The sequence below is a fragment of the Rana temporaria genome, chromosome 9, assembly GCF_905171775.1.
Source record: "Rana temporaria chromosome 9, aRanTem1.1, whole genome shotgun sequence".
NCBI lineage: Eukaryota > Metazoa > Chordata > Amphibia > Anura > Ranidae > Rana > Rana temporaria.
In genome coordinates this window covers 122,931,497-122,944,662 of record NC_053497.1, presented here as the reverse complement: position 1 = coordinate 122,944,662, position 13,166 = coordinate 122,931,497, and the positions used below count along the sequence as shown (strand labels likewise).

At 42.0% G+C, this 13,166-nt stretch overlaps 1 protein-coding gene across 9 annotated transcripts in view; it reads right to left on the bottom strand.

The window, feature by feature from the left end:
- Positions 1 to 13,166, bottom strand: part of GRIN1 (glutamate ionotropic receptor NMDA type subunit 1) — a 121,458-nt gene that overhangs the window by 90,994 nt on the left and 17,298 nt on the right. For all 9 annotated transcript variants that reach the window (XM_040324383.1, XM_040324384.1, XM_040324385.1 and 6 more), the window contains exon 2: positions 11,615 to 11,749. In XM_040324383.1, coding sequence (XP_040180317.1) covers positions 11,615 to 11,749 — 135 coding nt within the window. The remainder of the gene's footprint in view (positions 1 to 11,614; positions 11,750 to 13,166) is intronic.

Below are 13,166 nucleotides of genomic sequence, written 5' to 3'. Positions count from 1 at the left end.
AGAAGATTTGAAGGGACCACATAGCATGAAAATTCTCCAAATGTCATTTATTATATTATGTGCTGCACAGTAATGATTTTTCTTTTATGGGTGGAACTCTGCTTTAAGATCTGATTCTTCCAATGCCCATTCTACAGACTCCATAGCGTCTGAATGTTTAATGAAAATATACAGCGAACTACATCTTCTGTTACTAAAAAACATGAATTAATAACAGGAACATTTTCTAAGGTCTGCAGCAAATGCTACATGTCCTATGAATAAGCCATAGGGGAGATAACTAAAGGCTGTATTTTTTTTTTTATATATCAACATATATGCGAGGAGAGGGAATAAACCCCATTAACTATGGGCCTCCCTGGTGGAATTGGTACTATCCTAATGTATTTTTGGCAAAAAATATATTACAGGCGTTCTACATTAGGAAGGGTTAAGATACTGTGCTTCCTTTTTATTCAAGATCTTCTCCATCCCTCTTTTAATTAACCTGTTCAACTCCTCCTTATACTCAGTAACCGGATTCTTATATAACAATCTAAAGTCGATCTATAATCTATTTCTATCTTCCAGCAATCTATCCATCTCTGCCTTATAATATCATTTTGATATAAGCACTATACCCCAAAACCAGCGCCCCACCCTTATCAGCAGGCCTGATAATGACCTCCTTCCTCTCTTCTAATGCCAGTATACCATTTTTTATATGGGGTCTCTTAAACTTTAAGAAATCCAAATCATTAATTATCATCATAATTAAAAGTCGACTTCTTACATAACTGCAGACCTTGCCACAGGATTAGATAAAAGAAAATTTGACATACAAAGTCTACTTCCTCCTCTCCTCTTCCTTTCTCTTTCTCTGTCAGGGTCCCCCAAGGTTCTGTTCTTGGACCTCTCCTTTTCTCAATCTACACCGCCTCCCTGGGTCATTTGATTGCCTCCCATGGCTTTCAATACCATTTCTATGTGGATGAAACCCAAATCTATTTCTCTACCCCCCAGCTCACTCCATCAGTCTCCACTCACATCACCAACTTACTAACAGACATATCAGCCTGGATGTCACATCACTTCTTCAAAATCAACTATCCAAAACCAAGCTCATGATATTTCCTCCCCCACGTGCCTCTTCCCATGATTTCTCTGTCAAAATCAACGGCTCAACTATCAACCCATCTTCCCATGCCAAGGTCCTAGGTGTAATCTTGGATTCTGAACTATCCTTTCAGGCCTCACATCCAATCGCTGTTCAAAGCTTGCCACCTAACCTACGCAACATCTCCAAGATATGCCCCTTCCTAACCAATGACACCACAAATCTTCTAATCCACTCCCTGGTCATCTCTTGCTTCGACTACTGCAACTTCCTTCTCATTGGCTTACCTTTAACCACATGCCGACCAGGCCATAGCCGAAAGACGGCTACAGTGCGGTTGGCTTATTCTGGGAGGGCGCAATCTACATCCTCCCAAAATCTTGCTCCCGCATGCCCCCTGGGGCGCGCACCCGGAAATATCCGTGACCACCGGGTCCGGAAGATCACGATAAATGGCCGCTGATATCGGCCGTTTACCACGTGATCGCTCTGTCAAATGACGGAGCGATCACAACAACAAACCTACGTCACGTCCGGTTTCTCGTTTGCAGCAGCGCTGTGGGCTGGATGTGTAGTGCCCACAGCGCTGCTCAGTGCCCATTTCAGCCACATCCATACTCTGCCCATGCTTTGCCAATACTTTGACAATACTTTGCCAATACTCTTCCCATACTCTGCCATTACTCTGCCAATACTCATCCATACTCTGCAATACTCATCCATACTCTGCAATACTCATCAATCCATCCATACTCTTCAATACTCATCTGTCCATAATCTGCAATACTCATCCATCCATCCATACTCTGCAATACTCATCCATCCATCTATACTCTGTAAAACTCATCCATCATCCATACTCTGCTATACCCATCCATCCATACTCAGCCATACCTAGCTATACTCAGCCATACCCAGCCTTCCCACCCACACTCATCCATACCCACCCAGCCATACTCAGACATCTCATACATACCCAGCCATCCACATCAACGGCTCATCCATGCCACATCAGTTCGCATCCATGCCACTACAGTGCCTCAAAGTGTAATTAGATAGTCAAATTAGACTTGAAATGTATGCCCCTAGAACGCCTGCTGGTGCTCCCTGCATGTTGGGCCTCTGTATAGGGCCACACTGTGTAAAAGTCTCACACATGTGGTATCGCCATACTCTGGAGGAGTAGCAGAATGTATTTTTGGGTGGAATTTGTGTTATGCAAAGCGCAAAAAATAAAAAATAAACAGCGGTGATTAAATAGCACCAAAAGAAAGCTCTATTCGTGTGAAAAAAGGAACAAAAATTTCATATGGGTACAGTGTTGCATATCTGATTAATTGTCATTTTAAAATGCAAGAGCACTGAAAGCTGAAAATTGGTCTGGTTAGAAAGGGGGTTTAAGTGCCCAGTGGTCAAGTGGTTACATTGGCTATCCGCACTTCAGTCAATCTTGCTCCCGCATGCCCCCTGGGGCGTGCACCCGGAAATATCCGTGACCACCGGGTCCGGAAGATCACGATAAATGGCCGCTGATATCGGTCGTTTACCACGTGATCGCTCTGTCAAATGACGGAGCGATCACAACAACAAACCTACGTCACGTCCGGTTTCTCGTTTGCAGCAGCGCTGTGGGCTGGATGTGTAGTGCCCACAGCGCTGCTCAGTGCCCATTTCAGCCACATCCATACTCTGCCCATGCTTTGCCAATACTTTGACAATACTTTGCCAATACTCTTCCCATACTCTGCCATTACTCTGCCAATACTCATCCATACTCTGCAATACTCATCCATACTCTGCAATACTCATCAATCCATCCATAAAGTGACAAGTGCTTCCGCGCTATTATAGATCCTTAAAATATAAACACCTTAACAAATAATATACAGTGCAGCAAAATCTAGCAGTGTTTTACCAAACACAAAAATAGAGATAAGATAATGAAAGTGATTCTGCGCAACGTATCTCACATTGCTGTGACACATAAATATAAACACAAATAAAAGTGAAATAACACTGAATGGGTAAATATATATCCACTAAATAGTCCGTGTGTACAAGTGGTATAAGAGAGCTCAGTCCTGCTCAAATAGTGTCAAAAAATACTGAAATAAAATAAAATACAAATCCGAACCAAAAAATGGTAAATAAAAGTGATGTGGAAAAAAGCCAAAACGAATCCTTCAGTGAAACAGATTTGGTGAAAGAGTTATTATTAAATACAAATCGAAATTGTGTAAGATCTGCCAGATGATCCAATCAATATGCTGAATATGCTGGATTAGATGTAAAGTGAGTGACCAGCAGGTGAAGATCGAATCCTCCACTAGGCTCACTAGCCTCTTACCTCTAGGTAGATATAGATGAGCATCAGATCTCTCACACCGTGGCAATCCTTAAAGAGTAGTCCCTGTCCTTTCTCCCCTTGAGCTGGTACAGCGTCTATAGATCCGTATAGTACTCCGCCCAAATACATACAATGGAGAGAGGAAACAAAGAAGGAACCTCCGATAGTGAAGCACAGTAAACCAGGTTGTGATTTATTAAACGAAAAAACCTGTGCTTACATTAAAAAATACAAATGTGCAGCAAAATTTCAAAATGAGCGGCGTTCACAGCGCCGGCTTACGTCACTCCAGGTGTACGCCAATCCCTACGCGTTACGACACGACGTCACGTGTCTTCATCTGGGGCATCCATCCATACTCTTCAATACTCATCTGTCCATAATCTGCAATACTCATCCATCCATCCATACTCTGCAATACTCATCCATCCATCTATACTCTGTAAAACTCATCCATCATCCATACTCTGCTATACCCATCCATCCATACTCAGCCATACCTAGCTATACTCAGCCATACCCAGCCTTCCCACCCACACTCATCCATACCCACCCAGTCATACTCAGACATCTCATACATACCCAGCCATCCACATCAACGGCTCATCCATGCCACATCAGTTCGCATCCATGCCACTACAGTGCCTCAAAGTGTAATTAGATAGTCAAATTAGACTTGAAATGTATGCCCCTAGAACGCCTGCTGGTGCTCCCTGCATGTTGGGCCTCTGTATAGGGCCACACTGTGTAAAAGTCTCACACATGTGGTATCGCCATACTCTGGAGGAGTAGCAGAATGTATTTTTGGGTGGAATTTGTGTTATGCAAAGCGCAAAAAATAAAAAATAAACAGCGGTGATTAAATAGCACCAAAAGAAAGCTCTATTCGTGTGAAAAAAGGAACAAAAATTTCATATGGGTACAGTGTTGCATATCTGATTAATTGTCATTTTAAAATGCAAGAGCACTGAAAGCTGAAAATTGGTCTGGTTAGAAAGGGGGTTTAAGTGCCCAGTGGTCAAGTGGTTACATTGGCTATCCGCACTTCAGTCAATCATGAACGCTACTGTCAGGCTCATCCACCTTACAAACCACTCTGCTACCCCTCTCTTCCAATCCCTCCACTGGCTGACACTCAGCAAACAAATTTAATTCAAGATACTAACAATAACTTACAAAGCCATCTGCAAATTGGCCCCTAGCTACATCACTAACCTGGTCTCAAAATACCAACCAAATCGTTCCTCCCAAGACCTCCGGCTCTCTAGCTCCTTTGTCAACTAATCCCATGCTCACCTCCAGGCAGAGGTGTATCTAGTGAAAATAGCGCCTATGGCAAGCACTAAAACTGCGCCCCTGTCGAATCATTTGAAACCCATCTTTCAGATAACCTTAACAAAAAAACAACGGCTAACAAAACTAGTGATATTTTTCATCCCATGTGATACCTTGGGTAGTGACATATCCTCTTTATGGAGAAATCTGGGGTTTATTAGACCCCTGATCCCTCCTCTGCCCTCCAAGGCCAGGTAAATGTGGAACCAATACTGGATGTGATGAAATCTTCATCACTTAAGCCCTCAGTTTTCACAGAGGAGAGGGAGAAACTGATGTTCCTCCTTCTTCTTTGTGCGCTGCCAATCCGACCAGATGGAATGGGAGAGCCTGGGAGAACAGGGGAGGGCTGTGGCTGAACGCAGCAGGGATAGCGCTGCCATTGTCCAATAGCAAAGGTGCTGAAAAGGAGATCCTGCCTATGCTCGGGAGGAGGGAAGAAGAGACCCTCAGACCCTGGTAAGTGCCTTGCTGCCCAGCCACTCAACAGCTCCACCTTCATATGGCGCCCATGGCACTTGCCATGGCTGCCATACCCTAGATACGCCACTGCCTCCAGGACTTCTCCTGGGCCTCTCCCATCCTGCCTCCACCTAACAACTGTACATTTATTTTCTCCATCAGCACATCCCCCACAGTTACTTGTATCTCTTGACCCTCCCTCCTAGATTGTAAACTCTAATGAGCAGGGCTCTCTGAATCCTACTGTATTCAAGTGTATTGTAGTTGTACTGTCAGCGCTATATAAATCCTGTATAATAATAAAAATAATAATGAACTTTTAAATGCCAATATTTGGCTAGAATTTATTAGGATTCTTCACTGAGGCAAACTTATGGCTTTGTCCAAGACCTTAAGCTCATCAACACTGAGGGGTTCCCATTAGTTTGTTCGGGATACTGTGATGCTTTCATGGTAAAGAGGAAGCAGTTTTCACTGAACACGCCACTTTCGGTTCCTGCGAGAGGAGGTGTATATAGTGTAACCATGATGATGTGAATTATGGCTTGGGTAAGTCGGCTCCTGAAGAAGCTCAATCGGAGGGCGCAACACATCTGGGAGGGAGGAGCCGTACCCATGATGTCATGCCGCCACTGTAGTGTAGTGGGGAGCAAGGTGATGAATACATTTACAAAGCAAATATGTAATTTTTATCTTATTAGTGTTTTATATTGGATGGGGCTTTATTAAATCTTTTAGAAGTGGAGAGCACTTTGTTTTTGCCTTTTTGTTCTATATGATTTATGTTGGATGTTACACAAGTACACTTGGGACTGGAGGGAAATTGTGGAATAGACCTCCTCAAGAGCTGGTTCTGTCCAACTCAGTAGATTGCTTTAAAAAATGCCTGGATTCTTTCCTAAATGTCCATAATATAACTGGATACTAAAATTTATAGGTAAAGTTAATCTAGGGCAGTGATGGCAAACCTTGGAACCCCACATGTTTTGGAACTACATTTTCCATGATGCTCATGCACTCTGCAGTGTAGTTAAGCATCATGGGAAATGTAGTTCCAAAACATCTGGAGTGCCAAGGTTCGCCATCACTGATCTAGGGCATATCCTATTGCCTTTTGTGGGATTAGGAATGATTTTTTCCCCTGCTGGAGCAACCCCCTTTTATTGGTTGAACTAGATGGTCTTTTTTCAACCAGACTAACTATGTATACTATCACATATTCTGAGTCTTACATTTGCACTCTGAGTTTTCACTGCTGCTCTCTCTAAAGTAAAAAAATTAAAGACTTTTAAATTTTACTTGTGAGGCCCCGTACACACGGCCGAGGAACTCGACGTGCCAAACACATCGAGTTCCTCGGCGTGTTCAGTCCTGGAGCCGCCGAGGAGCTCGGCCGGCCGAGTTCTCCCATAGAACAACGAGGAAATAGAGAACATGTTCTCTATTTCCTCGCCGAGGTCCTCGTCGGCTTCCTCGGCCGAAAGTGTACACACGGCCGGGTTTCTCGGCAGAATTCAGCTCTGAACCGAGTTTCTGGCTGAATTCTGCCGAGAAACTTGGTCGTGTGTACGGGGCCTAAGAGTAGTTTGTTAATGTTTTCATTCCAAAGAACAGGTGGTGAAAGATAAGGTTCAATCCAACATTAATGCTTTTATATTTCTCCTGTTTTAGCATGCCTATATCTTGACAAACTGATGCTGTGGACAGCCCATACATTTTCTCAATTTTACACATAACAGCGCATGGAAGGGGATGGGGCAGCACTGAGGCTCATTAACACCTCAGTAGCCATTGCAGGTGGACTAAAAATCCTTCATGTTTAAAACCATACCCAAGCTCAACTGTTTTTTTTTATTCAATGGCTGAAGACCGGTGCTCTGGCTGGGATGTCCATCCCCAATGTCAATAATCCATAATAAGAAAGTCTGGCAAATCTCTTTGTTGCAAATTCTTTATTGGTTACATATCAAAAAACACAGTGTACAGCTGCTAATGCGTTTTGGCCACAATGGCCTTCCTCATAGCATAATCATCATACTATAAGGAAAGCCGTTGTGGTCAAAATGCATTAGCAGCTGTACAATGCGTCTTTTCACATGTAGACAATAAAGAATTTGCAACGAAGAGATCATAGAGTTGCCGGCTTTCCTTATTATGTAAGAATCCTTTATATACAGGACATAACCATAAAACTGGGATCATTAGTATTTACATGTGGAAGACCCATCAGGGGTTTCCAGCAATTAGTTCCCTGAAGCAGCCCCATTGAGAGAAATGGAAGGCTGTCAGCTGCTTCAGCTAATCATGGCTGCAAATGATTTGCTTTGGACACAGACAGTGGCCACAATTGGATGCTGGAGCTGCTGGGTCTCACAAATTTAATTAATAACAGGTCTATTCACACGTGTAAATTTAAGGAACCCTATAAAACAAAAAACCCTATAAGTGCAGACCTTATAAAATAAAAAACAGAGAACTACCATTATCAGATTATCTACCATTTCTGGTCTTGGTGAGTGGTCTACACTCTGATCCCAAGGGATAACCCCCACATTTCCATGGTGATCCTCATATTTCTTTAAGAGGAGTGTGTTTTATACAGTGTATGAAACAGAAAGCGATTATTATTAGCTACAGTTTCTGGCATTGCTGAGTCATTTACAATCTTATCCCAGGTATCTGATCCCTAAACTTCTTTGGTTTTCTGCTATAAGATTATGTTGCAGGATTAGTCTATTGGGTTTGAAATGGGGTACTTGTTGAATGAAATGATTGTGATTATCTGTTCATACTATATAGCCAACAGAGATGAGTGTTATTTTTCTGGGTTTGGTTGAAGGTGGGTAGACATGTGCACACTGAAAATTTTTGTTTCGGAATTTCGTTTTCCTCCGAAAATTAAATGTATTTAGTTACTCCAGAAAATTTGTTTTTATTTATTTAGTTTCGTTAAAAAATGCATTCTTCTGAAAATCCGAATTAATTAAGGTCGGATCTGTCAATTGAAGGCTTATGGTGTCTGTCGGATATTCTAAGCAGATTCGACGAAGCAGCTAAACTGTACGACGCCACAATCGTACATTTCCGGTCAAATGCTCCGCCCACAAGCTATAGTAGGATTCTAATGTTGTATGACTAGTAATAATTATATTTATTAATTATTATTACTAGTCAGCCAACATTAGAAGTATTTGACCATAAATGTCCGCTCGCGGCGATCATATGTTTTTAGCTGTTTCGTCTAATCTTCATGTCTCTATAATGTCAAATCTTTCCTCTCTATAATGTCAAATATTTTCTCTCTATGTCTAATCTTTTCTCTCTATGTCAAATAATCTTGGACTAATAGAGTTAGGTTAGGCACATTCAACCGCAAGTTCAATAGACACAAATCGCTATTGTCACTGTCATGTCGAATCTTCTATCTGTATCGAACTGTTGTCGCAATGAAACAAAAATAAAGCATTTTTTATGTCGGATCTTTAAGATTTCGGATTCTGTGCGTTCGTTATCGTTTGTTAAAACGAACGCGAAAATCCCCCAAATTTGGACGAAAATGCATTCGGACGAAAACGAATGCACATGTCTAGGTAGTACAGTGTTAACTCCTTTTCTTTGGTTAACTGTATCATACTTAATGTCTTTCTTACTGCTTGTTGCAGACATGCAACCAGTGGTATGCATGTATGGGGTGTACATAAGGTTGGTTTTCTTGGCGTAGGATGTAAAGTCCTGTTCTGTGAATGGAAGAAATGTCAGATATATTGAGAGAGAGGATACATTTGTTTTTTAAGCACTGAGAGGCTACCATGTGAGTATGAAGTAGGGTTACCCCTTCCTGGGGTGAACATAGGTCTGAAGCTCACCACAAACATTACAAGCTGACTATACAATCGCCATGCAGGTCCACCGGTAGTGTAAGAACCTCGCTGATTGGATACAGATTGATTGGACATTTTAGGTAGGTTCTCATATTACATCATTATGGTAAATCTAAATTCAATAGTAAGAGATTGTTCAGTCTGATTGTAACATGTGTACTAAGCCTAGGATATGTTCCCTGAAGGATTCCTAGCATCCAGAGAGAAAGAGACTATAAGGCCCCGTACACACGTCCGAGAAACTCGACGGGCAAAACACATAGTTTTGCTCGTCGAGTTCCTTGTGAAGTCGCTGAGGATCTCGGCGAGCCGAAATTTCCCATTGAACAACGAGGACATGTTCTCTATTTGGCCCGAGGAGATCCTCGTCGGCTTCCTCGGCCAAAAGTGTACACACGACCGGGTTTCTCGGCAGAATACGGCTCCGATCGAGTTCCTGGCTGAATTCTGCCGAGAAACTCGGTCGTGTGTACGGGGCCTGAGAGATTGTAGGAAGAATTTTTGTAAGACTACAAGGCCTGAACTGACCAGAAACCAACAACATTATTATTCTTCAAGAATGTACCTGATTTACTAACCATGATATAACATTATGAAGAGAAGTTTTAGTAACGTTCTAAACATACGTATAGCTGTAAAGTCTATGAGTGGGAAATGAAAAAAGAAAATTATTATGGGGATGAAGGTTTGCCAAAATGACAGAATCATTGTCACCAAAGAATGTGGTGTCCCTCTCACCCCTAGTGCCTGAGTAGGGAGTCATAGCTGTGGTAAGGTGCAATGTTGTCTGAGTTGTAAGAAGAGTTGGGTGTGGTGATTTCCCCCATACTTTGTAAATGGCCCTAGGGCACTATGTCCCCACATCTGAAGAAGACATGTACATGATCGTAAGGCTTTTTTTTCAACGGGAACACAGTTCAGCACCTTCAGCACTGAATGTATATAATGGGTGCTGGGTTGTGCTGGAGGGTCTACTGATGCTTGCTGCTGGTGTTATCTATTGTTGCTGGGGAGGACTATTGCTGCTTGTAGGGGGATCTATTGTTTATGAGAGAGATCTACTGTTGAGGGAGGGGTCTATTGTTTTTGACTTCTGGGGAGTCTATTAATGCTGGTTACTGGAGCTATTGTTTCTGGTTGGGGTCTATTGTTGCTGGGATGGATCTTTTGTTGCTGGGGGTGTTTTGGATCTATTGTTATCAGAGAATTTATTGTCACTGGGGGACATTTTGTTGCTGGGGGAATCATAGTTACTGGGAGGGATATATTGTTTCTGAGGGGATCAATTGTTGTTGGGGATCTATTGTTGCTGAGTGGGATCTATTGTTGTTGGGGTAAATACATACTACTTAGCACCTAAAAATAATACTTGGTCCTGTATTCCTTGGTAGGGTGTGGAACCAAGGGACCGTGCTCCGAGGTGGCTAGGGGGCAGAGACTCAGAAGCGGGGAATACATGAACCTATTCTATGAGAAAAAAAGCCCTGCATAAATGTGTATTGTGTGCTCATGGAAGTTTGTGCAGAAGTGTGCACACGACTGTTACCATGCATACAATTATATCCACAGTTTGATTACTGTATCCAGCCTATCCAGAGAGAATATGCGCTGTACACTTCTTTATTTGCTATTGCTGTCTGCAACTTTGGGGGCTCATCTCCTTCACTTTACCTTCTAAAGCCTGCATTAGAGAATCCAAAGACTTAAAGTAGAACTAAAGGCAAAACTTTTTTATTTATTTTTTGTTATTTTGGACAGGGTAAATTTTATTTTTGCCATCTGTGTCCAATAGATTTCCCTTAACTTCATGGCTTATGGCCAAAACAGGAAATGAGAGGAAATCCCTCCAAAGCAAGGGAATCAGAACTGGAAGATTTCCCCTCTAATGCCCTTTTTCCGTCAGAATAAACTCTGACGGTTTTTCCGACGAAATTCTGCTCAAGCTGTCTTGCATATACACAGTCACACCAAATTCTGACCGTCAAGAACGCGGTGACGTACAACACTACGACGAGCCGAGAAAAATGAAGTTCAATGCTTCCGAGCATGCGTCAACTTGATTCTGAGCAAGCGTGGTTTGTAGTCCGTCGGAATTGCATCCAGACGAACGGAAATTCCGTCAGAATTTCCGGCAGATAAAGTCAGATGGGGCAAACACGGACGAAATATCCGATGAAAAGCTTCCAGCTGACTTTTTCTGTCGGAAATTCCGCTTGTGTGTACAAGACATAATCATTTTCTGGGGACAACCCAAAATTTAGATTTTTCTTTTACTCTCACTTTTAGTGATAATAGTAAACAGGACAAATAGAGAGGGTGAATCACCCACATAGGGGACAGTGGCAGCGATAAAAACTGACAGGTATTCTAATCTCTCTCCACTCTATCTGAAACAAAAAAAACAGCATTGTATGACATTTTCAACCATCATCAGTGGACATGAGCAAAATTAAATGTGCAGCTTTCATTGATACCGCTGCACAGTGTACATACCTTATCAGAATATATCGACATTCTGGTCGTTAGCCCGATGACCGGTATTCGATAGAATCCAGCTGTATAAGAGACTGGCGTTGGAGTCATGTGATCTGTTGGGGCTGGTGGGGGACTGACCAATATGGCATAAACCTGGAAGCAGTAAATTTAGGTAAGGATCAAACTTAATAATTGCACTGTTTATCATCAACATTTATAAGGAAACCTGTGGCAGAATGAACACAACTGAATATTAACATTTAAAGCGGAGTTCCGGACACAATTTCACTTTTTAAATATAAATACCCCTGTAATACACAAGCTTAATGTATTCTAGTAAAGTTAGTCTGTAAACTAAGGTCCGTTTTGTTAGGTTGTTACAGCATTTAGACACTTTATAAAATAGAAATTGACTGGGGCCATCTTAAGTGTGGGCATCATGAAGCCAGACTGTATGACTTCCTGGATTTCAGCCTTGCAGATCTTGCACATGCTCAGTGCTGCACAAGCAGTGTCAGATCAGGTTTCAGCACCTGTGCTGTCCAAGTCACATGATTCTTTGAGACTGGGGAGTGCACAGACTCCTGGAAAGTTACACCCACTACATTCCCAGGAGTCTGTGCGGTGTAGGTTAGGAAGCATTAAGCACCTAGGTGCAGGAAGTGGGAAGATTAACTATTCTGCCTAGCAACAACACTTTGAAGGTTTTTTTTAAAAAAAGGACTAATGACATTTTTTTTAAAACTACTGATGTAATGTTATATTTATGGGTGAAACTCCACTTTAAAGGTAAAAATCCTACCAAGGAGCAAATGCCACAAAATACCAGCTTTATTCATCAGAAAAAGCTTCTACTGTGGTGAGCCTTTATAATTTAGTTTCACCCACTACCGAGACTTGACTTTCCGTGACTTGCTGATTAAGCCCCACTGGCTGCCACTACTTGTACAATTATTGTGCCCTTACTGGCCACCAAGGCCATCTTATTGAGCGCTGGAATGGCAGCTGTTACAGACAAAAAATCAGAGGAAGCCAGTTTGTGAAACAAAATCAGAGACCAGCACATAAAAAAAGCTTTTTTAACTAATACAGTGAGGAGAAAAAGTATTTGATCAACAAATCAACAAAAAAAGTCTGGCACCAGGAAACTGGGACATTTGTAGCATTGGGAACAATTTCAGTGTCCTATTTGTGCCCAATAAGCAGCTATATGGATGAACACACCAGGAGAGGTGTGATTAAAAATGCAAACAGTCAATGGCAACCATAAGAAAAAGCACTAGTCAAGCCAGTCTTGTGCAGACAGATAACCAGACAAAAATCAATAAGATAAACCATGTATTGATTTATTGTTACCATAAGATGATTTAAAAAACAGTTAAAATTCTCCTTGCATAAATAGATGACAATCAACTTGCTCACTGCTGTGGTGGTACCTTATGGCGGCGACCAGAAATGGACTGGCTTGTTGAAGATTTGCTGCAGTGGTGGAACCCTCATCTCAAAAACAGGGGAGGGTGAACCCAATTCATGTAGGGACTGAGAGACGATGTGGAGCCTCAACTGAGTC